Source organism: Petaurus breviceps, unplaced genomic scaffold (genome assembly GCF_028583685.1).
Source record: "Petaurus breviceps papuanus isolate PSGF00001 unplaced genomic scaffold, PetGlider_PUasm1.0 90823, whole genome shotgun sequence".
Taxonomy (NCBI): Eukaryota; Metazoa; Chordata; class Mammalia; order Diprotodontia; family Petauridae; genus Petaurus; species Petaurus breviceps.
This window is the reverse complement of record NW_027187352.1, coordinates 20,974,661-20,999,066: the sequence shown is the minus strand read 5'-3', so window position 1 is coordinate 20,999,066 and position 24,406 is coordinate 20,974,661. Positions and strand designations below refer to the sequence as shown.

Genomic DNA, 24,406 nt, shown 5'->3' with positions numbered 1-24,406 from the left:
GAACTTGTATCTGTGGGGGAATAGCTCTTGGTAAAATATATTTGTCTTAGTTCCCTATACTCTTTGGATAACTCTTCAGGCAAAGATTGCCTGCTTCTCTTCTGATTCTAGTTGCATTAATTTTGTTCATATAAAAGCTTTTCAAATTCATATAGCTGGAATAATTATAAATATTTATGTATTTAAAGTTTAAAATATGTTTTATCTTTGATAATTTTTATCTCTTGTTTAGTTACAAATACTCTCCCTAGCCAAAGCTAGAAAGATATTTGATCTGGCCTGGTTTTAAGTTTTATGGTGGGAACTTTAATATTCAATTAATATTTAATATTCAATAAATTTTTATACAAAATTCACCACTCAATTTAATATTAATTATATTTTTATTATAAATTATATCATGTTGAAATTCTTAACCAAAAAAGTTTATGTTCTCAATTTATTGAAAAGTGGGTTGAATTCAATTGTTTCTATTCTTTCCCTGTCTGACATCTCCCTCTGAATTAATTTTCTATTTTTTAACCCACCATCAAATAGGCTGTATGAATACTGTTTTATAAAAATGAGAGCTAAAAGTGCAATTCTCCCTTCATTTATACTTTTTTTTTCCCATTTTTCCTTCAATAGTGTAGATATTATGGTCCTCTAAATGAATTTTATCATTTTGTCTAGTATGTCCTTTGGCAGTCTGACTAGTATAGCACTAATGTGGTAAATTGGTATATGTAGCATTACAATGATCTCCTTGATTGTTGTTATAAAATGACACTCCATCTCATAATTTTGTGTCTTTTCAATGGCTGTGCCCATGCTTGGACTGCTCTCTCTGCTCACCTCTGCCTCCTGGATTCCCTAGCTTCCTTCCAAGACTCAGTTCAAATTATTCCTTCTCCAAGAAGCCTTTTCCCATCCCCTACCCAAATATTAGTGTCCTCCCTCTAAGATTTCCTCCAATTTACCCTGTATATAGCCTGTGCATACAGAGTTATTTGTATATGGTCTCCTCCATTAGAAGGTTAATTCCTTAAATGTAGGGGCTATTTTTGTTTTTCTTTATATCTCTGGCATTCAGCATATTGCATGGTATACAGTAAGTACACTTACTGACTTGACTGTTGAATTGATACAAACATATATACATATGAATGAACAAGAGCCATTCTCCAATATATAAATGGTCAAAGAACATGAGCAAGAAATTTATAAAAGGAATGAAAATCCTCAACAACTAAAGGGAAAAAAATGCTCCAAATAACAAGCAATAAGAGCAACTCAAAACAATTCTAAGTCCTACCTCATCAGATGATAGCAGACTAACAAATTAGATTAGTAAAGATGAAAAAAAAGGTTAATTGTTGGAAGAGTTATGAAAGGACAGGAACACTAAAACACTGTTGTTAGAGCTGTGAAGTAGTACAACCATGTTGGAAAACAATTTAAAATAATACCCCAAAAAGTCATTAAATTGCACACATTCTGTGACAAAGAGATACCACTATTAGCCATGTACACTGAAGAAGTCAAAGACAAAATGAAAGGAGATACACATACACATGTGTGCCTGCACACATGTACACATAATATGAATATATAAGTACATAAAAATATAAATTTATAGCAACTTTTTTTGTCGTAACAAAAATCTAGAAACAAAGCAGATGCCAATTGAGGACCAGTTCACCAAACTACAGAATATGGATATAAAGGAGTATTATTATATAAAGACAGAAAATGACAGATTCAGAGAAAGCTAGGAAGACTTATATAAACTGATACAAAATTAAATAGATCCAATAGCACAATTTATACAACACTTACAACAAGATAAAGTAAATAGGCTGATCATGAAACTTGCTTTCCATATTTTGGCAGAGGGACAATGGACCACAAGTGTGGAATGAGATACATATTTTCAAACACTTTCAACCCATAGATTTTATTTGCTTGACTTTTTTTTAAATGCTTGACATTTATTAAAAGCTTTTTATTTAGGGTCATGGGGTAGGTAGTTCATGGGTAGTAATGACGTTAAAAAAAGAAAAAAAAAAGTACCAGAGAAACAAACAAAAAAAAAAATACAAAGAAGTGAGCAGAAAGAAATTTAGGGTAATGCTATCATGTTAAGTTTGATATATACTTAAAAAAACCCTACAAAATACAAATTCATAGTTTCACATGCAATAGTCTTCCTGTTTTTTGTATATGGAAATCAGTCAATAAATATTTATTAAGTACCTACTAAATGCAAGGTATTGTGCTAAGAGCTGAAGGTACAAATAAAGACAAAAGACTAGCTATTCTTGAGGAATTCCATCTAACGGGGAAGATAATGTGAACAACTATCTATAAACATCCCACATATATGATAAATTGAGGAAAAACAAGATGAAAGGCACTAATATTTAGGGGTTCCTTTGGGAGCCAGGAGGCAGAGATAAGGAGGGAAAGAATTCCTGGAACATGAGAGCTCCAGAAAAAAATGCCTGTGTCTTGTGGGAGAAATAGTAAGGAGAGGACACAGGTTATGAAAAGCCTTGAATGTGTAACAGAGGAGTTTACATTTAATTCAGGAGATCATAGGGAGTTGCTAATGTTTAATGAGTAGGGTAGTGATAGTTAGACTTCAGTTTTCCAGAAATTACTTTGACAGCTGAGTGGAGAATGAATTAGAGTAGGGAGAGAATTGTGGCAGAGAGACCAATAAGCTGGTTATTTCAATAAATCAAAAGTGAAGTAATAAGGGCCTGTACCATGTTGGTGGCAGTGTCAGAGGAGAGAAGAAGGAATATATGAGAGATATTATAAAGGTAAAATAGGTCTTGGCAAGAAAATAAGGAGTTGATAAAATCTGATAGGATAGGGTTAGTTTTAACAGTAAGAGGAAAATGTGGAAGAAGGGAGGTTTCAAGGGGAAAGAAAGTAATTTCAGTTTTGGTTATGTTGAGTTTGTGACGTATACAGAACACCCAGTAAAAGATGTCCAATAGACAAGTACAGATGAGATCAACAGAGAGATTAATGCTGGATAAGATTTGAGAATAATCAAAACTTTGTATCCATGGGAACTGAGATCACCAAGCAAAAGAGTATAAAAGGAGAAGAGAAGAGGGTCCAGGACAGAGCCCTGTGGTATACCCTGGATGAAGATGAAAGGAAACTGAGCAGGAATGGTCTGACAGGTAGGAAGAAAACCAGGAGAGAATGGTAATCAAGAAAACCTAGACAGAAGAGAGTATTAAGGAGAAGAGGATGATCAAGTGTGTTAAGACCATCAGAAAGGTCAGGAAGGATGAGGGCTGAGAAAAGGCCATTATATTGGACAATTAACAGATAATTAGTAACTAAAAAGAGCAATTTATTCTTTCTATCTTTCACAGTTAACTGTATGTTTTTATTCACAAAGATTCACCTGTATTTTATTTTCAGTTCTGAATTTTCAGTTCCTTTCCTCTCCCCTACCCATTTAAAAGTCAACAAAAACAAAATCTATTACCAATAAGTATCATCATACAAAACAAATTCCCACATTAAATATGTCCAACAAAAAAGAAAAAGAAAGGAAGACAATATGCTTCAATCTGCAATCTGAGTCTATCAATTCTCTATCTGGAAGTATATATTATGTTTCTTCATGGATCCCTTGGAATTATAAGTTTTTCAATGCTGATTATTTTCAAATATTGTTATTGTTGTACAAATTGTTCTCATGGTTCTGTTCACTTTGTATCAGTTCATGCAAGTCTTCACAAGTTTTTTTGAAGCTATCCCCTTTATCATTTCTTACAACACACTAGTATTCCATCACAGTCATATACTATAACTTGTTCAGCTATTTCCCAATTGATGGGCTTCCCCTCAATTTCCAATTCTTTGCCATTACAAAAAGAGTGCATGCACACACACACACACACACACACACACACAGTATATGGGTCTTTTCCCTCTTTCTTTGATCTCTTTGGGGTACAGACCTAGTAGCAATATTGTAGAGTAAAAAGGTGTGCATAATTTAATTTGGAGAACAGTCTCAGATTGCTTTCCAGAATGTTTGGTCTAGTTCACAGCTCCACCAATAGTGCATCAGTGTTTCTGGTTTCCCTCAGCCCCTCCAGGATGCCATTTCTCTTTTTTTTGTCACCTTAGCCAATGATGATAGATTTAAGGTGAGAAAGCAATTTCCACTGCATAAGGAGGTCAGATGTCAGATTGAAGACAATTAAGAGGAGAGTGAGAGGAAAGGCTGTGGAGGCATCAATTGTGGACAATCATGGAAGGAGTTTAGTCACAAAAGAGAGGAGAGATAGGGATGGGGAAGAGTAGCTCCAATGAGGGACAGCTCAAGTAAGGGTTTTTTAAGGATGATGAAGCCATGGATACATTTCTAAAGAGCAAGGAAGTAGTGAGTAGATATGGAGAGATTGAAGATAGGTGAGATAATGGGGATGACAAAGGGGCAATGTACTGGCAAAAACAGGATGGCATAGGATCATTTGTGCAGGAGAGGGGGTTGTCTTTGCAAGGAGAAGGACTTCCTCTTTATGTGAGACAGACATGAAGGAATAGTGGCAGAAGGCAGCTGGCTAATGTCAGATGAGGAGAGGAGTGAATTCAGCAAAACATCTCAAATTTGTCAGTGAAACACACACAAGGTTGTCTGTACAAAGGATGAGGGAGAGAAAGCTATAAGAGGAGTTGAAAAGGTCTGGAAAACTTGTCATGGTGAGTGGGACGGTAAGTTAATTAGGGAGGTGTAAAAGGATCACTTTGCTGCACCGAGGGTCCAGTCAAGATTACATGAGTTAATAGTAGTTCTAGTAAGCATGGTTTCATAATTTTCTATAGCTTTGTTTAGCAGCACATGAGTGAGTAGGAGAGAAAGCAGCAGAAGGTGGGAGTCATCCAAGGATGATGTTTAGTACTGCAAGCTATTCAAGAGAATAAGTGGGCAAAAGATTCAAGAGAAGATGAACGAGCTGAGTTGAACTGGCTTGCTAAGGGGTCAATATGATAAAGGGAGGAGAATGTAGCTATTCCTGGGGTGATGGTCTAGGAAAGACCTGAAGTGTCTTTAGTGAGGATGTCATAAAGAGGATGAGGAACAGGTTTTAAGGTTTCAAGGCAGAGGGAGAGGTGTAATGACAACAGTTTGCAAAAAGGTCATTTCAGAATTCATGAACATGGAAGTGGTACATTTGTGCATGATAATAAGATCTGTGTGTAATTCAGATTGGGTAGAGAAGGTTGTAGTAAATATTAAGAGACAACTAGGCAGTGCAATGGCTAGAATGCAGGGCCTAAATTCAAATCTGGCCCAAGTCACTTAACCCTCTTTGTCAGTTTCCTCATCTGTGAAATGAGCCGGAGAAGGAACTACAAACAACTTTAGTATCTTTGCCAAGAAAAACCCAAACGGGGTCAGAAAGAAGTGGACATGACTGAAATGACTGAACAAGAGCAAAAATTTTTATTGATGTCCTCTAGTACAAGGGCAAGTGTTGGAGAGGACAGGAAAATCATGAATCAGGGACTGAACTCTTTAAGGAAAAAGGGAAGTATCCTAGAGGTTGGCAGGCAACAGCTACCAGAATTTTGTTTAGGTGGTTGATATGGGTTGAATGAACCTCAAGGGAGGAGAGGTTACTATTTGATGGTCATAGAAGGTATTTGGAAGTAGCAATTGGAGCAAGGCATATTCCAATGTCCCCACTTAAAGCAGTGAATTGGTTAATGAGTGAAAGTAATGCCAGTGTTGGAAAGGGTGGTATCAGGAGGGAACAAGATTTCAGTGAGAACCAGAAGATGTGAGAAAGCAGAAGATTTACTATGAAAGCAAGCTTGTTACCTAAAAAGTTGGCATTCCAGAGAGCACAGTGGAAGGATGTAGGTTTAGAGTGGGACACAGCAGGGGTTAGGTTGAGAGGGACAGGTATGAAGGAGAGAACACTAGGGGATGGAGAAGAAGGTTTGGATAATAACAACTAGGAGTTCAGAATCATTGGAATGGGGTGTATATGACCAGACAGGAGCTTATTAATCATTAATGAATGAATTGAAGTGGATTATTAACATAATTATGGGTTTGACCTCAGGGTGGAATCTTCTTAGGGTGTTAAGCAGCTAGGCTGTGAGGGGGAGGAGAGCTGATGGAATGATGTTTCTCTTTTCTCTGCTGGCAGGTTAGACCAAGAGATAGGTTGGAGAGAGCAGGATTTGTTATGTTCATAATGAAAAAGAATTTAAATAAAAAAGAAACAGGATAATAACTATAAAATATGAAGATGGATTAAAGGAACTAGAGAGGTTTAGCCTACAGGAAAAAAAACTTAAGAGAGACATAATATCTCTCTTCAAGTATCTGAAGGACTGTCATGTGAAAGGGAGATTAGAAATGTTTTACTTGGCCTCAAGAAGCAGAAATAGGAACAAAGGATGGAAGCTGCAGAAAAACAACTTGACTCAATTCAAAGGAAGACTTTCTCAAAGTGTAGGAAGTGGAATGGAGTCATGAAATAGTATAATTTCTATGACTAGAAGTCTTTGAGTGGACGCTAAGTGAGCATGGGTATTGTATTAGCAATTCCGGCTCAGGTACAGGTTAAGTGAGATATTCTCTTAAGTCCTATCTAATACTGATCTTCTTTGAACTTGTTTCTGGTCAAAGGGATGAAGCCTGAACTAATATTTGTACCCCTTGATTGCCTCACTCATGGTCTGTTATCAAAAGTACAGTGGGTGTATATGGGGGGGGGGGAGAGAGAGAGAGACTGTATTTTATGCGTATAAGGAACTGAAGATATATAGCTACACATTCATTTATATGTACACACACATAATTTTTCTTAAAATGCATATAGTACACAAACATAACCTCAACATACTTTAATATACTAAGAATAAGGCAATTAATTTCTTCCACCTCCTTTTAAGTAAAAAGTTTATTTACATTGAAGTGTTTTATTGAAAATATCCTTAAGGTAATTTTTCAATTACTTGAACACCTAGGAAACATAAATTATTACTAAAGGAGAAATGATTATTATTCAGGGTGACAAAAGAAATGTTCTAAGAAAACTGACTATATTACAATTGATTATTTTGATACTGTCTAAAAACCTAGCATAATTCTGGGATCTACAAGGCTCATACCTATGCTCCTGTGTTTTTATTGTCACTTTCCCCACAGGTTGGTAAAATAAAAATATTAGTGTTTTATTGTTGCTTTACCAGCTATAATTGCATGTAGTTCATCATCCAGGTTTCTCACCCAGCGAAGGAAGCAACTAGTACCCTATATTAAGGGAAAAACATAATATTTTAGTAATAAATAAATTAATATTTATTTTTCGGTCAAGTTCATGAAAACAAAAACATTTTAACCAATTCCAACTGCTGAAATATAAAAATCAAAATAATTAGTTAGTTGGAAAAGTTATAAGGACACATCAACATCTTAATGCCATTGATCTGAAAGGTCAACAAATTCTATATAGTAATTTTTGTCATGAGTACAAATCTAATCCATATAAAATAATGTCAGATTATATTATTTACTGTGGCTGATTATATTAGAATTAACATAAAAAACCCTTTTAAGAGAGATCCCTACATACCAATGTATGACTTGCACAAAAAGATAAATATCTGTAAGTTCTACAAAAAAAATCATATGTTCCTTCAGGAAGCATATAATTTTTATTTATTTCCTGGTGCTTTACTTTTAGATTGGTGACAAAGGAATTATTGAGAAGTTTTTCAAGGCAATAGGGAAAAAAATATTGAATGTTCTCTATAGTTCTTTCGTTTTCAAGTCCATTATTAGTATACATATGCATATAAAAAGGAATACAAAATAAAATTTACATTTGGCAACTTTTTGAATTTATTATAGTGGAAGTCATTGCTGGAAATCAAATTTGCTGTCTTTTGAAAACGTTTGTTTGAGTGTCAATAAGTCCCAAGCAATTTCAATATCATATTGAAAAATCAATAGTGAAATGGTAATATAAGCAACTCATTTATTTCTATAATAAACAGGTCATGGAAAGCAAATGAAACAAAAGAAAAATAAGAGTGTCATGAATAGGACTTTAAGGTGCCTCCATTCACAAATATAGCAGTTTATGAAGAATAAATTAATTTTTTTCTTTTTTTAATCAAATGTTTTATTAATTTCTATTTTGCATCATTCATTTCCACAAGATTTGAATTACAAATTTTCTCCCCATTTTTCCCCTACCCACCACCCCAAAATAGCGATCCCACTGGATATCCCCTCCTCCAATCTGCTCTCTCCCATATCTTCTCCCATATCTTCTCCCATATCCCCTCTGACTTTCCAGTAGGACATGGTGGATTATGCCCGAGTGCCTGTATATCTTATTTTCCAGTTACATGTAAAATAACATTGATATTAGTATGTATATATATATATATTAATTTTTTTAAACATCTGATTTTAAAATTTGAATTCCAGATTCATTCCCTTCCTCCCTTGTCACCCACCCTTACTGAGAAGATAAGTAATTCAATATAGGTTGCACATGTGTAGCTATCCAAAACATTTCCATAGTAGACATATTGTAAAAGACTACCTATATTTCCCTCCCTCCTATCACACCTCCCACTTGTTCTAGTCTCTACTTTGATCCTGTCCCTTTTCAAAAGTGGGTGCTTCCAACTTTCCTCCCCCCCAGCCTGCCCTCCCTTCCATCATCCCCCCTCTCATCCCCTTCCCTCCTATTCTCCTGTTGGGTGAGATACCCTATTTAGTGCATATGTAATTCCCTCCCTAAGCCAAATTCAATGAGAATATGGTTGACTCATTCCCTTTTGCCTTCCTGTTCTTCCCCTCCATTGTAACCATTTTCCCTTACCTCTTCTATATGAGATAGTTTACCCCATTCTGTCTCTCCCTATCTCCTCACTTTATATTCCTCTCTCACCTCTTAATTTCACCTTTTAAGTATCATCCCTTTCCATTAAATTGGTCCTGTTCCCTCTATCTATGTATACCTGTACATATATATACACACATTCCCATATGTATTCATATGCCCATATACCCTCCTATAGACATATATATATATGTATATATATATATATATATATATTTCTATTCCCTTCAATTATTCTCATACTGAGAAAAGTTCCATAAGTTACAATTACTGTTTTTCCAAGTAGGAATACAAATAGTTCAACTTTGATAAGTTCCTTATGATTTCTTTTCCCTGTTTACCTTCTAATGCTTTTCTTGCTTCTTGTATCTGAATGTCAAATTTTCTATTCAACTCTGTATTTTTCAACAAGAATGCTTGAAAGTCCTCTATTCCACTGAATGACCATATTTTCCCCTGAAACATGATACTCAGTTTTGCTGGGTAGGTGATTCTTGGTTTTAATCCCAGCTCCTTTGACTTCTGGAATATCATATTCCAAGCCCTTCGATCCCTCAATGTAGAAGCTGTCAGATCCTGTGTTATTCTGATTGTGTTTCCACAATAATCAAATTGTTTCCTCCTGGCTACTTGTGATATTTTCTCCTTGATCTGGGAATTCCAGAATCTGGCTATAATATTCCTAGGAGTTTTCTTTTTGGGGATCTTTTTCAGGAGGTGATCAGTGGATTCTTTCAACCTCTATTTTGCCCTCTGGATCTAAAACACAGGGCAATTTTCCTTGAGAATTTCTTAAAGGATGATTTCTAGGTTCAATTTTTAGATCATGGCTTTCAGGTAGTCCAATAAATTTTAAATTATCTCTCCTGGATCTATTTTCCAGGTCAGTGGTTTTTCCAATGAGATATTTCACATTGCCTTCTATTCTTTCATTTGTTTGGATCTATTTAATAGTATCTTGATTTCTCATGAAGTCACTAGCTTCCATTTGCTCCAATCTAATTCTGAAGGAATGATTCTCTTCAGTGAGCTTTTGAGATTCTTTTTCCATCTGGCAAATTCAGTTTTTTAAGTGATTCTTCTCCTCATTGCCTTTTTGAGCCTCTTTTGCCATTTGAGTTAATTTTTTAAGGTATTATTTTCTTCAGACAGGTTGTTGACTCTTATTTCATAATTTTCTTGCATCGTTCTCTTTCCAATTTTTCCTCCACTTTTCTTATTTGCCTTTCAAAATCCTTTTTAAGCTCCTCTATGGCCTATACCAGCTCCTATTTTTCTTTGTATTTTCTTTTGGTACAGGAGTTCTGACTTCACTGTCTTCCTCCTGTTCCATGCTTTGATCCTTTTTTTCCCCAAAATAGGAGTGTAAAGTTGGATTGCTCTGCTTGGTTTGCTTCCCTTGCCTGCTCATGTTGCCACTCAATTACTTGACTTTTGAGCTTTTTGCTACAGTAGGACTCTGCTACCAGACAGGGGAGCTTCATCCCAAACTCTGGGTTTTCTCAGCTGTCGAAGCTATTAGTTGGGTGCCCTCTCTGAAGCCTCCACACACTTTGGCAAGCTGGTCACACACCCCAGGATCTCCACCCTAGACTGCAATCCAGATCCAAGCAGGTTAAAGCAAAAGCGATTACCCCTCAGACTGGTTGCTTGGTGCCCCTACAGTCTGCAGACCAGGAGCTGAAGCTTCCATGTGACAGAGGCTCCATGCCACTGCACCTCAGCTGCTTCTAGCTTGGGGCAAAAGCCAATGCACCCCGAATTCTGAGGTTCCAAAGTCCACATTGCACTGACCTACCACTTTGTCCCTGGCATCTATGGGTTGATAATTCTGGAAACCACCACAACTGCTGGTGATTTGAAGTCCCCCCAGCCACTGGCTGGTCAGGCCGCCCTGGGACTAAGACCTCCGGCTCCAGCAGAGGCTGGGGTCAGCTCCCAGAGTGTTGTGCTAGCCACTACCTGCTGGGCTTTCCTCAGCGGGAGGTTAGTGTCATTTTGTGGGTTCTGTAGCTCCAAAGTTTGTCTATAGTCATTTTTTTTACATGAATTAGAGGTGGCGCAGAAGTCCTGTTTCTACTCCACCATCTTGACTACGCACCTCCATAAATTAATTTTCCAGTTACTTCATGGAAATATTTTAAATGCCTCCATCCTGTGACAACACTCTCTCACTAAAAATACAAAACAATTTGGTAGAAGGCTCAATAGTTTGTCTTGAAAGTGGAAACAATTATTAACATAGTAAATCTTATAGGATAAGGAGAAGGAAGTACAATGGAAAAGACCAAGTGAATTAGTTACTTTCTGTTTCCATCAATGAATAGCATGTTTAATTCAACCATCAAGTAGCTATTTAACTCTTTAAGTACTTAGTAAACTCACTAAAAAGAGCTGGAAAAAAGATGACATATATGGTATTTTCATATAAAATATACACAGTGTTAAAATTGAGAAGATATTATATCAATATACAAATGTGATCATTTATATTAGGGAGATGAAAAACATCAGGTGGCATCAGTGATATACACAATAATAACTATGCTACAGGTAAAAGAATTAGAAATTTAAAATGGTGGAATGACACTGAACATTTTAATCAATGTAAATTATTTTTGTAGACACTTGAAAAAATGTTACTGAGTCTGGAAGATTTTGGAAACATGAATTCAAAACAGAACTGCCATTATGGGTAGCTACCTTAAAGTTATAATGTAAGTTTGAGGCAGATGATACTGCATATCCAGTTAGTCTTTTAATTACATATGCTTATGCTTTAGAGAGTTAATGAAGTGTTTATTTTATTTCAACACTTTGTATTTTCTATCACATACCAAAATTATATTATGTAGACCAAAATGTGTGGTTTAAATGTGAAGTTCAAGGTCAGGTATGAAGAGATTAATGTGGGCAAGAGTGGACTAGAAAGGCTTCTTAGAGGATATGGGCTCTTGAGGCCTATAAGGTTATGTCCAAATGAAAAGCACATTCCACATTGGGGAAAAACATGAGCTCTAAAGCAAAAAAGACAGCAGTATTTTAATAAACAGTTAAGAGACCAGACTAATTATATTATACATAGCCATGTTGGAGAATAGTGGGATACAAGGTTGGGTAGGTAAAATTGGACCAGATTATGTTGAGGTACTCAGATAAAATGTTTGGATCTCATTTTATAACCAATGGGAAACTAATGTAAGTTTGAAAGTAAGTGAATATGTTATAAGAAAACTGATGCATTACTATGGTGGTTTCAATTTAGAGCCAAGATAAAGGGGACTTACAATATAAACAGAGAAACGAAATGAGTAAATGAAATTCAATTACTCTAGAAGAGAGGTATCACATTCAAACAGAAACAGATCCCTGTGGGTCACATGCTGACATATAAAACCACAAATCAACACTACGTTGTATTATGTTTTTATTTATTTTGTTAAACAATTCCAAGTTACATGTTAAACAGGTTCCTGTGCACTGAGGAGTCCCTCTAGCCCCAAGTTTGACACTTTTGTTCTAGAACACTCATATAGATCAGGGGTCAACAAACTCTGCCCTATGTGCCAAATCTAATTTGTTGCCTATTTTTAGTATAGCAGCTAAGTAAAGAATGGCTACATTTTTTTTAATGTAAAAATCATTCTTAGCTGAAGGGCTATATAAAAACAGGCAATGGGATGGATTTGAGATTTGACCCATGAGCTGTGGTTTATTGACCTATAATATAGATGAATAGCTTACTCAGTGGAGTTTACACATTGTGACTCCCCAATAAATCTAGACCATTCCAGGCAAATCCTGGAATTAAAGGTACATTAGTATTAAAAGTAGGTAAGAAAAATACTTAATCTCTGAAACCTAACAGAAGCTAAAAATTCAGCCCTTGGACATTTTAAAGAAGTTAATCCTAAAAACATATACATATGTTAAGATGTACAACAAAAATACAAGCTGTCCCCATTAACCAGGATTTTGGAGCATCTATAATGAAAAGTTCCTTTGTATTACTTGTGTTCAACAAATATTCATTAATGACTATGGTCTTAAATTACAATTTGGCTAAAGAATTGCACTTTTCTCAGTAAAAGGAGTTAGGAAGCCATTTTACTTAAACTGGGACAAAGTATTTAGCCTTCATGTATTTTAGTTTTTATAGTTGTAACACTTTCCATCTTTCTAACTAGCAAGAACAATTTGAGAATGAGTGGTAAAAGTTGGTACAAAATGCAAAGCATCTAAATAAGCATTAAACAAAAAATACATGGTCATAATATGACCATCTTTTGAAGCACCATGCTCATCTAGGGATGCAAGAGGACAAGATAATCCAAAAAAAGCCCAGCTACATATGGCTGTGAAACACACCATCTGCATTTTTTGGTAGAATTAACAAGCAAGAGTTGGAAGACAGCCCAGATGTGTGCTGAACAATAGAGGAAAATGTGCCTGGGTTTACAAATGTTGCTATAAACACTTCACATTTGGGCATCTATAATGATAACATGAATCATGTGATAAGAGTTGAAAAGAAATGTTTATAAGAACGCTCAAGTCACAAGTTTGTTACCTCTAATAAACTCAGAAAGTGACAATGGTTCCCTACTACAGGCATGCTTAAAAATGAAATTTTCAGCATTATTGTTTTTAACAAAGTGGAAAATTATCCATAATTAGAGATATTATGGATAGTCTATGATCCAACATCTGCCAAATGTTTCCCTCCTTAAAATAAATATACTTACCTTTCATAAGAAAATTATTATTGGGGCGGGTAGGTGGCATAGTGAATAGAGCATGGGCCCTGAAATCAGGAGGACCTGAGTTCAAATCTGGCTTCAGACACTTAACACAAAAACTAGCCGTGTGACGTTGGGCAAGTCACTTAACCCCAACTGCCCTACCTTCCCCCCACTCCAAAAAGCAAAAAAAAAAAAATTTTTTTATTAAAACAACCTATATTCTCTGAAATCTACAAGAGCTCAGAGATTCATCTGTTCCAGACTTGTTTAGATGCCAACTCATAAAAAATATAGGCTGACCTCATTTAGCACAGTTTTGCTTTTATATTTTACAAAACATTTAAATGCTGTAATTTTTATATCAGATGGTTCCTCTAAACAAAATGTCACTGTTTACTACAGAAAAGTCCTATAAGTGCCCTGATCATAACTCCATTGGTTATCAGAACCTCCTTGTTGGTGATTAGGTTCAATAACTATTGGAAGTACCTAAGGAGACTTGAACACAATTATATTTCCATCACCCAATATAGCTTCAGAAAAAAGATTACCTTGTTTAAAAACATTTGAAAGGGTATTGCCACATGGAAAAGAGGGTGAAGTTAAGTCTTTGAAAACTTCTATGGCATGTGTAAGAGTAAACTACTTTATACATTCATCTATCTTAAACTATAAAGAAGTAATTACAACCTAAATTACTAATTTCATCTCCACATCTGGATTTGGCAAAATTTTTATGAACACTGATGAAAAAGTATATAATATAGATGTATTAACATACTTTGATAATAACCAAAGGCTTCATCTTCCTTTTCCCTTTTGAAAAACTTACCTTATATATACTGACAAAAGAGCCAAGAAAAGCTCCAAGTTGAAAGTTTTCCTTGTTATAGAAGAGAGAAAGTAGCCGGGATGGTTGTGTAAACAGATGCCTGAATGCTGAAGGAATTCGAAGGCAGCATTGAATCAAGTAACCAACACTAAACATTCTGATGAAGCCCTAGAAAACATGTGGGGGAAGGGAGAAAAAAGAAGGAAATTTGATTTATAATCTGGTATTTCCTATAGCAATTTCACTGCGTATTGCTCTTCTGTTCTTATTACATTCTACCTTGCATTTCATTTACTTGTTCACTATTATCTCCCCCTTATTAATTGTAAACTTCTTAAAGGTAGGGAGTGTTTAGTTTTTCCATTTTTCATTTCAATTGAAAAAACATTAATTAAGCACCTACTATGTACTATATGCATCTTTGTACTCTTCTCAGTGCCTTGAAAAAGGTTGGTATTAATTGAATATTTATTGAATGTTAACAGGAAATGGAATTTCAAGTTCTTAGATCAAAAAACATTTAAAAGTTCATATTATTAGACATCCTCAGAACTAAATCCTCCTTACAATTTTAAATATTTTTGTGCATTCAGCATTGGACATGAAGTCAAAAAGACTATATTAGTAACCAGCCGTGTAACCTTGGGCAAGTTACTTAACCCCAATTGCCCTCCAAAAGGCAAAAAAAAAAAAAAAAAGACTATATCTTAGAGTCCTGACACTGGCACTTATGAGTCATGTGAAGTTAATTAAGCTTTGTGAACTTCAGCTGTTCATCCTTAAAGTAAATATGATATCGAATGTATTACTACTTCAGAGAGTTGTGAGGAAAAACACTTTGTAAACTGTAAGGCTCTACATAAGCATAAACTGTTACCACTATTAAAGAACAGACATTTTAGGTTGAATATATTTTTATTAACATTATAAACTTAAAAAATTTCAAAGCATGTACTAAGTGTATCTATATTCTAATAATTAGTTCCTTGATATTTCCATAACTTACTGATTGGAACTGTTAATTCTTAAACCACTGGTTTCAGAAAGGAAAATACTGGGGTGAGGGGAAAAAAAAGCCCACCTAAGCAGAAATGTGAAAACCCACATCCTAGCAAAATCAAGTACATGAGGAAACTTAAAAAATAATACAGCCAACAACCCTGAATCATTGGAATGGGCAAGCATTCTTTTGACAGACAAGCAATTTTTTACATTTTTAAAGACCATAGGGCCAGAAATTTACAACTGAATACGTCAGAACAAATTTATAGAAGTAGAAACAATTACATGTAAATTTTCTCTTACTGATCTATCTAGTCAGGCTGGAAACCACAAGAAGATGGCAGCTTTATGGCACACTACCCAAATGAGATGTTGATGTCATAAAAAATGATATATTTACAACCAACATTTCTCTACATTTCCTGTAAATGCTCATAGCCCCAAATGGAAATGATCTGGGAAAGAACCAGTGTTTGCCAATTTTTGTTCTCTGTGATTACAACTGAGGCCAATCTGACATATCATATCTAGAGAACAACTGGTACAGAGAAGGCTGTTAAAAGGTGTTCATATACCATTTAATCAATGTATCTTAATCCTAACTTCCTTTTTGGTATAGCATACTACCGTGTTTCCCCGATAATAAGACACTGTCTTATTATTTTTTTTTTGTTCACATTTACCTGTTTATTAAAATTGCTGTCAATGTTCATTAAAATAAGCCCTCCCCTGAAAATAAGCCCTCTGGTGTTTTTCTGTCCAAAAAAAATGTACCTTTATTCTATAAGCAAATCACTGGGGAAGAACAGGATGACACGCTCACTGCTGCAGATCTGATTGGATGCAGCTCGGAGCGTGGCGTGCATTTCACGGGGGGGGGGGGAAGACGGTGCATACAGAGGGTACCGTAATGTAGTGTGTAGCGCAGGGGATCACCTTCACTACAGTAGCAATCTCAATAGGGCTTATTTTCAGGGGAGGGCTTATTTTAGAGGAATCTTACACAGTAAGGGGAGGGCTTATTTTCGGGATAGGTCTTATTATCGGGGAAACACGGGTAGCAGAGAGTAGATGCTGAATAAATGCTTTCTCTTTAGTTAGTCTAGGGTTCACATTAATAAGAACACTTTCCTGGTAAGGTGGTGTAGGAAAGAACTAGACTTGGAGTCAGGCGATGTGGGTTCAAATCCCAATTCTACCACTTATACAACTAGCTATCTGACCATGAGCAAGTCCTTTCATCTCTATGGGCCTTAGTTTCCTTATTTGTAAAATGAGGATTATACTTGCACTACCTACTTCATAGGAATATTGTAAGGAAACCTTTTGTAAACTTTACAGCAATACAAAAACAAGAACCTACTCCCATGAATATTTGAAATTATATGTGATCTATTCACTCAAAGAATTGGAGGGGTCTTCCTCTAGATATCTTGATATTGCACAGACATAGAAACTATTCAACTGCTATCCTTCATTCTTGCTACATGGTTGGGCCATATCCCTTTCTACCTGTACAACTTTCTGATGGCATCCTTTATTGTAATTTCTCTCATAATAACTGTAACTCTTATGCTAGTCTACTCCATATGACCATATGATCTCAAATTTACAACTTTAAGGGACATTAGGTGATTTTCCCCAATCTATTCACTTTACAAGTAAGGAAACTCATAGATACCATTCCCTTTGTGTAACATTCAACATTAATTCTTCAGATACTATATGGTATTCCATGACTCATAGTCATATAGCATCATGAGAGCACTGATTTTAAAAAATTTATCTATTTATTTATTTTTAGCTTGCAACATTCACTTTTATAAGATTTCAAAAATTTCCCCCCCTCCCTCTACTTCTGCCTGCCCAAAACGGCATGCAATCTGATATAGGCATATACAATCATATTAAACATATCTCCATATTAGACATATGAGAACACTGATTTTTAAAAGGCAAGCCTTCAGGCAGATAGGTGGTGCAGTGAATAGAGCACTAGCCCTGGAGTCAGGAGGACCTAAATTCAAATGTGACCTCAGACATTTAACACAAAAACTTGCTGTGTGACCTTGGGCAAGTCACTTAATCCCAAATGCCCTACCTTCCCCGGTCCAAAAAGCAAAATAATTAATTAATTAAAAGGCAAGCCTTTCTTTCAGGGAAGGTCATTTAGTATGTAATTGGCCTAAATCACTCATACCTAACCTTGCACTCTCCTATTCAATTCTGGGAGTAGGTCATTCACAGTATCTATTTAAGATTTACATACTAACAGAACAGTTATCTGAGCAGGCAATCCAACCTGCATATCACAGTCAGGACAAAAGGCATTTTACATCTAAGAGGTTTATCCTCTGTATATAGAAAGACTGAACTCTTAAGTGATTATGTGTCTAATTTAGGAAATTGCAATGTTCTGGAGGTTTATATAATAAACACAGTATCAACTTTGCCAACTAGGATAGAGAGATTCTTTACCATTTGAATTCTACTTGGTATATCCTTCATGATGGGGCAAACACAAGGGGAATCATATGTGTTCCAGTTTTATACCTTATTAGATACTGAAAAACTACCACATATTTCAAGCAATCCTGACATTAAGAGAGGCAGAGTTTCCAGAAAGGGGGTGGGGGAAGTTGAGGGGAAAGAGATAATTTTGCTATTCTTTGATGTAAAAACAAGTTTATTTTCTAAATCAGGGCTGCTTTTGGCTGCCATATCAGTTTGTATGTCAAGGAGATTGAATATTTATTGGATGGGGAACTTTCTAAGCCCATTAGCTTTCCTTATGGTTATTTATATATGCCAAAATTCCTTAGGTGATTGTCTATGTTGATGTTTTTTATCCATTTCCCACTTGTCAGTATTAACAGATCACACAAGGAGGTTGGAGTTACTTCTGTTTCATGAAATTTTTCTGTTTTGCTTTTTTGAATAATTTAGTACTGATTTTGATCTTTCTAATATGTTTGATGTTCTGGTGTGTATAGACCACTGAATCAGAAATTATCTCAATATCATGAAATAGTCATTTCTTAGCTGCTAAAATAATATCAATTTCATTTATTTTTGTTGATATTACTTGTTGCTCATCATGTCCAGCACTTCCTGACTCTTCTCAAAAATGTAATCATGACAGAGATGTATAAAGTTTCTGTATAGTCCCTAAGCCTTTGGCCATTCTTATTTTTTCTTCCTAAACTATGCTTACACACACACACACACACACACACACACACACACACACACACACGCTCACGCTCTCTCTCTCTCTCTCTCTCACCCCTACTACATATGTATTTTTTCATTGTCTTACCCTTTCGTTGAAGTCACAGAGTATGAAGGCATACGCATGCGTGTGTGTGAACAAATGCTTATAAAGAATGCTGTGATATATAATGACCAAATGTCTCATGAAATTATAATTCATATTGCCTTTGGAAGCACAAAAGCTTCAACTCTACCAATTCCTTTCTCTTCTTCTCTAAGGAGTACCTCTGAGCTTTACTTTTCATTAACTTCATTTTCTTCTGGTTTCACTTATAGAAAGAATTTCAAAATTGGTACAATTTGCTTCCTCCAGTAAGTAGTATGTCTACTGGTTGGACACTTGACAAAGATTCTGAGATTTAAGTAGCAACAGCTAAGTTTATACATAATTGTCTAAAAGTCATTCCCCTTCTTTTCTTCCATTCTATGAGTCACCATTACTTCTAAAACAGACTGGGCCATATAAGACCAAAGGCCATTTCGTAGTCTTCTTGTTTTATGAACTGCCATGGCTAAATAAGCTTATCACCAAATGGCCAGCCTGATGTTGCTGAACTATTCTATACTCAAGTAGCCCAGCATTAGAAGGTGCAGTCTGTTATAAGGGCCTTTGCAGCACAGTAGAACCAGCTAGCGCTTATATTTCACAAGTATGTACCTTTTAGAAAGTTTTTTATTTATTTGAATTTTAATTTGTGGAATAAAACAAGCATTTCCATAACACAGTGTAATAAAAATGATTGCACATGAAACTGCAAATCTATTATGTACAACTTGCTATCCTTTTAAAAAGATAATAAAGATAGCATGTAAATTTTCTTTTCTACCCCTCCTTCCCCCCACCACAAAGAGAGCTGCTATAAATATTCTAGAATATGTAGGTTCTTTTCCTTTTTCCCTAGTCATTTTTCGAAACAGATCTAATAGTGGTAGTGCTGAGACAAAGGGTAGAAGGCAGTTTACAAACTCTTTGGGCATAATAACCGATTGCTCTCCAAAATGGCTGGATCAGTTCACAATTCCACCAAAAATGAGTGAATGTTTGAATTTTTCCTCAATCCCTCCAATATTTGTAATTTTCCTCTTCAATCATTTTAGTCAATCTGATAGGTATAAAATGATACCTCATGGTTGTTTTAATTTGCATTTATCTAATCAATAATGATTTAGACCATTTTTTCACATGACTATAAGTTGTTTGATTTCTTCATTGAAAAACTGCCTGTTCATATCCTTTGACCATTTGTCAACTGGGGAATAACTTGTATTCTTATGAATTTTACAAAATTCCTTATATAGTTGAGATATGAGACTTTTATCTGAGAAGCTGTCTATAAATTCCCCCCCCCCCTCAATTTTCTGCTTCTGATCTTGGCTACTTTTGTTTTATTTGTACAAAAACTTTTTAATGTAATCAAAATTATCTATTTTATAACTCATTGATCTCTTTTATTTATCCATAAGCTATTCACCTATTCACAAGTCTAACAAATAATATATTCTATGTTTTTCAAATTTTCTTCTAATATCTTTCTTTATATCTAAGTCGTGTATTAATTTTGATGTTATCTTGGTAAATCATGTAAGATATTGGTTAATACTCAGTTTCCACCATACTGCTTTTCAATTTTCCCAACAATTTTTACCAAATAATGAACTCTTATCCCAAAATCTCAATTCTTTACATTTATCAAATAAAAGGTTACTAAAATCATTTACTACTCTGTATTATATGTCTATTCTGTTCCATTAATCTACCTTTTTATTTTTTAGCTATCAGACAGTACTGCTAAGCCTCCTTCCTTTACATATTTTTTTCATTTTTTCCTTTGACATTCTTGATTTTTTGTTCTTCCAATTGAATCGTTATTATTCTTTCTAATTCAGTAAAATAACTTTTTGGCAAGTTAATTGGGATGGCACTGAATACATAAAATTGTCATTTTTATTATACTGACCCTGCCTACCCATGAAAATTAATATTTCTCCAATTATTTAAATCTTATTTTATTTGCATAAAAAGACTTTTATAATTTTGTTAATATAGTTTGTAGGTTTGTTTGAGCAGATGTACTCCCAGGTTTTTTATACTGTCTAGAGCTATTTTAAATGGAGTATCTATCTTTCACTATCTCTTGCAAGGTAATTTTTGTGTGTGTGTAATACATAGGAATATGATTTATATGGATTTCTTTATATGCTGCTACTCTTCTAAAATTATTGTTTAACCTTTTTAGTTTAATCTTTAGGACTTTCCAAGTATATTATCATATTGTCTGCAAAAAGAGATAATGTTATTATCTTATTCTTCACTAGTATATACCTAAAGAACTAAAGTCACCTCCATGCCAGGATAAGTTACCAGAGTAGTAGTACTTGGTAGAATAAGATACTGTGAACTATTACTATTAAAAGCCAGGTTTATATTGGTACTTAAAAATACTTTTTTTCAAAATCTACAAATTAATTCCTTTTTTGAAGAAAAAAGATTAAATTACACTATCACTATTTGTTATGGATTACCCAAATTCTTAGGGTTTCTATTATCAGTTTCAGATTCCCTACTTTTATTAGGTCCACATATGTACCAATTATGGTTTGTTTGGAATACCATAAAGTTTTCTTAGACACCATTCTTGTGAATTCACCTATGATATATTTTAAACTTTAACAACAACAAAATCTTTCCTGGTTAAAGACTGATGGGCAGCTACTCATTATCAAATGAGATAATATATGTAAAGTTCCTTGGAAACCATAAGACACTACATAAATGGCTGCTGTTATTATTTTCTTTGTTGTTCAATTGTTTCAGTTGTGTTTCACTCTTCATGACCCCATTTGATGTTTTCTTGGCAAAAATACTGGAAGTGGTTTGGTATTTCGTCCTCCAGCTTATTTTACAGATGAGGAAACTGAGGCAAACAGGGTTAAGTGACTTGCTCAGGGTCACATAGCTAGTAAGTATTTGAGGCCAGATTTGAATTCACAAAGGTGAGTCTTCCTGACTTCAGGCCTGGCACTGTATCCACTGAGCCATCTAGCTGCCCTTTGCTGTTATTATTACATCAGTCAAAACAGTTGATTATCTAATTAAAATATTTGGGAAACTTAAAATTTATGAAGGCATATTTACCCTACCATTGATAAACTACAAGTATACAGAACACTACCATGATGTTGGGTCAAAAAGAAGAGAAAATCATCTATATTATCAACATTTTATATTATAAGAAAGGTCTGCTTGACCTCTTAGCAGGGAGGACACGAACTAATATGTAGTAAATTTGAACCCACAGAACAGCAGGCAAGGAGCACATTTATGTTGCCAATTTTCCCAACCTATCGTTCTCCCAAGAGTTTTAAGTTCACATATGAATTATTCTAAGGGTTATTATACCACATTTTCAAGTTCAATACTAATCATTGACAGAATTGCTGCTTATACCATAGTTTTCTCAGCCACAGTATATACAGATTAACATTCCAAAGTCTCCTTTAACTAAAAATAGTAAAAAAAAATTAATAAATCAAATTCCTACTTTTTACATCCTCCTGAATTACAATCATGTTGGACTTCTAGATAACCATTCTTCAGGAGCTAGCAGCCTATGTGGCTGCCAATATGGAACTTTCATCACTTCAAAATGGTACACATGAAATCTATTGTTGAAGGGTAGCTCTACCACACTACAGAGCTAGAAAAATACTCAGTTACTATAGAATTAGTGACCTTTCCCCTTCCCTTATCTTTGGGTAATATATATCTATCTATAAGTTGATTTGGGCTCATATGTAGAGCACTATACAGAAAGTCAAATTCCTAGGCATAAAGGTCTACAATTTGAAATACCTAAAGAGATTTTCTTTTCTCCTATAGAAAGCCATGGGGACTTTACATTCAAAAATTTACAAATCTATTCATACTCCAGACTGAGAACCAGGATGTATTGAAAAAAAAAAAACAGCAGCAACAACATTTTGATGGGTTCTTTAAAAATGTAAACTTTTTAAAAAGAGTCAGATCTGTTAACAAAACCACCTCAAAACGAAATTTTAAAATTGTAACAGGTGGTACCACCTGTGCCAGACTAATTCTAGTCAAAACAATCTCCTTCAGAGAAGACTGTGCTTGAGAGGAAGGGTGGAAAGTGTATTAAGCATATAAGGTAAAAGGGTAATTTGTGCCAGGGGACTTAGACGGCTCTCTTAGTATGTAGCCACTGGGCAATCTTCCATTATCCCAGACTCTTAAAAAAATTTAACAACTTTGCAAGTCCAAAGTAACATTCCAGGATACCAGATATGGGCAGCTGTATGTATATAACTACTTATCCAAAGTCACATTCCAGGTACTCTATTTAGGGTGGGGTTGTCATGGGGCTAAATTAATTACATTTTTTTCTCTCTTGCTGACCTTTCTTCTCTCATTCTCATGTCTTCTACTGATTTAAAATAAGCTCACACTAACACCATGAATTAAAGATCTTCTAAAAGTACATTCAAAGAGACTAATTGGCTTGTTCTTGTCCATTAGTTTCTAGCTTTGTAAATCACAAGTAAAGAAATCATAATCCTTAACATTGTGAGAATTTTATTTTTCATTTACCTTTAATCTAATATTGTGTTATGTGATTTCCATTCACAATTACCACTGGTCATCTTTTATACTTACTTTTAAGCAGTAAGATATGCAGTTATCTTCATAGTGCTTACAACATCTATGCCTTGGTCCATGCTTGCATCTAAAATTGAACCCCCCAAATACAAACTAATTAGATAAAGGTCTCAAGACCACAGCATCATCAATTTAGAGTTAGAATGGACCCCTGAGGCCTAATCTGCTTATCTGACAAATGGGTAACAAGGAGGCTTATAAAGACTGAGCAACTTGACTAAGGTCATAAAGGCAAAAAATCAGTAACACAGTCAGGACTTGAACCTAGTTCATGTGATTCAAAATTCAGTGCTCTTTCCTCTATGCTACACTGATTTCTAATGCCAGTATCCAAATTTATTAAAGAAAATAAGTAAAAACCCTCCACAAGTTCATTTATAAGATTGAACATAAAAAGATGAGTTAATTAAAAGTTTATTCTTTTAATCAGTTTAGTACAGGATAAAATTAGGAAGACACTTAACTGTGAAAGCTAAGGTCCCTTTGTATTTGTCCTATAATATATAAAATAATCTGATTTCATTTTCTAAAAACTAGCTTAAACAAACTTTTACTCAAATTAAATTTTGCAAGTTCCTCAAGGGCAAAAACTTATCTTTCATGTTTGTACCTTCAGCACCTTCGGCCTTCAGAATATTTACTGAATTCAAAACCATACCAGGACCTAAGCTTGTTTCATCATTCTGGCAATAATAAATTATAATGGCAAAATAGTATTTCAGTGTTTATCTGTTCCATGTTATCTGCTTCATCTTACTAAAATTATTGATTAATAAATTTTTTTTATTAGTGTCACCAAAACATATCCATTTCTACTACCAAATCAGGACATTCAAAAGGGCTTTACACACTTACGTGGGTTTGTTCTACATTGAGTACTCTGTGTACGTATTTATATAGGTATAAAATGTGTATGTAATGTCTCCAGAGAGCAAGGGCAGAACCAGATTAAAATATAATTGGAAAATGTTAAAATAAATAAAAA

At 34.8% G+C, this 24,406-nt stretch overlaps 1 protein-coding gene across 1 annotated transcript in view; it reads right to left on the bottom strand.

The window, feature by feature from the left end:
- The window catches only part of LOC138148346 (transmembrane protein 135), a 90,558-nt gene that overhangs the window by 9,450 nt on the left and 56,702 nt on the right, over positions 1 to 24,406 (bottom strand). Inside the window, exons 4-6 of the mRNA XM_069071040.1 lie at positions 23,419 to 23,488; positions 14,469 to 14,636; positions 7,225 to 7,288 (exon numbers count right to left, since the gene is read on the bottom strand). Of these exons, the coding sequence (XP_068927141.1) occupies positions 7,225 to 7,288; positions 14,469 to 14,636; positions 23,419 to 23,488 (302 nt within the window). The remainder of the gene's footprint in view (positions 1 to 7,224; positions 7,289 to 14,468; positions 14,637 to 23,418; positions 23,489 to 24,406) is intronic.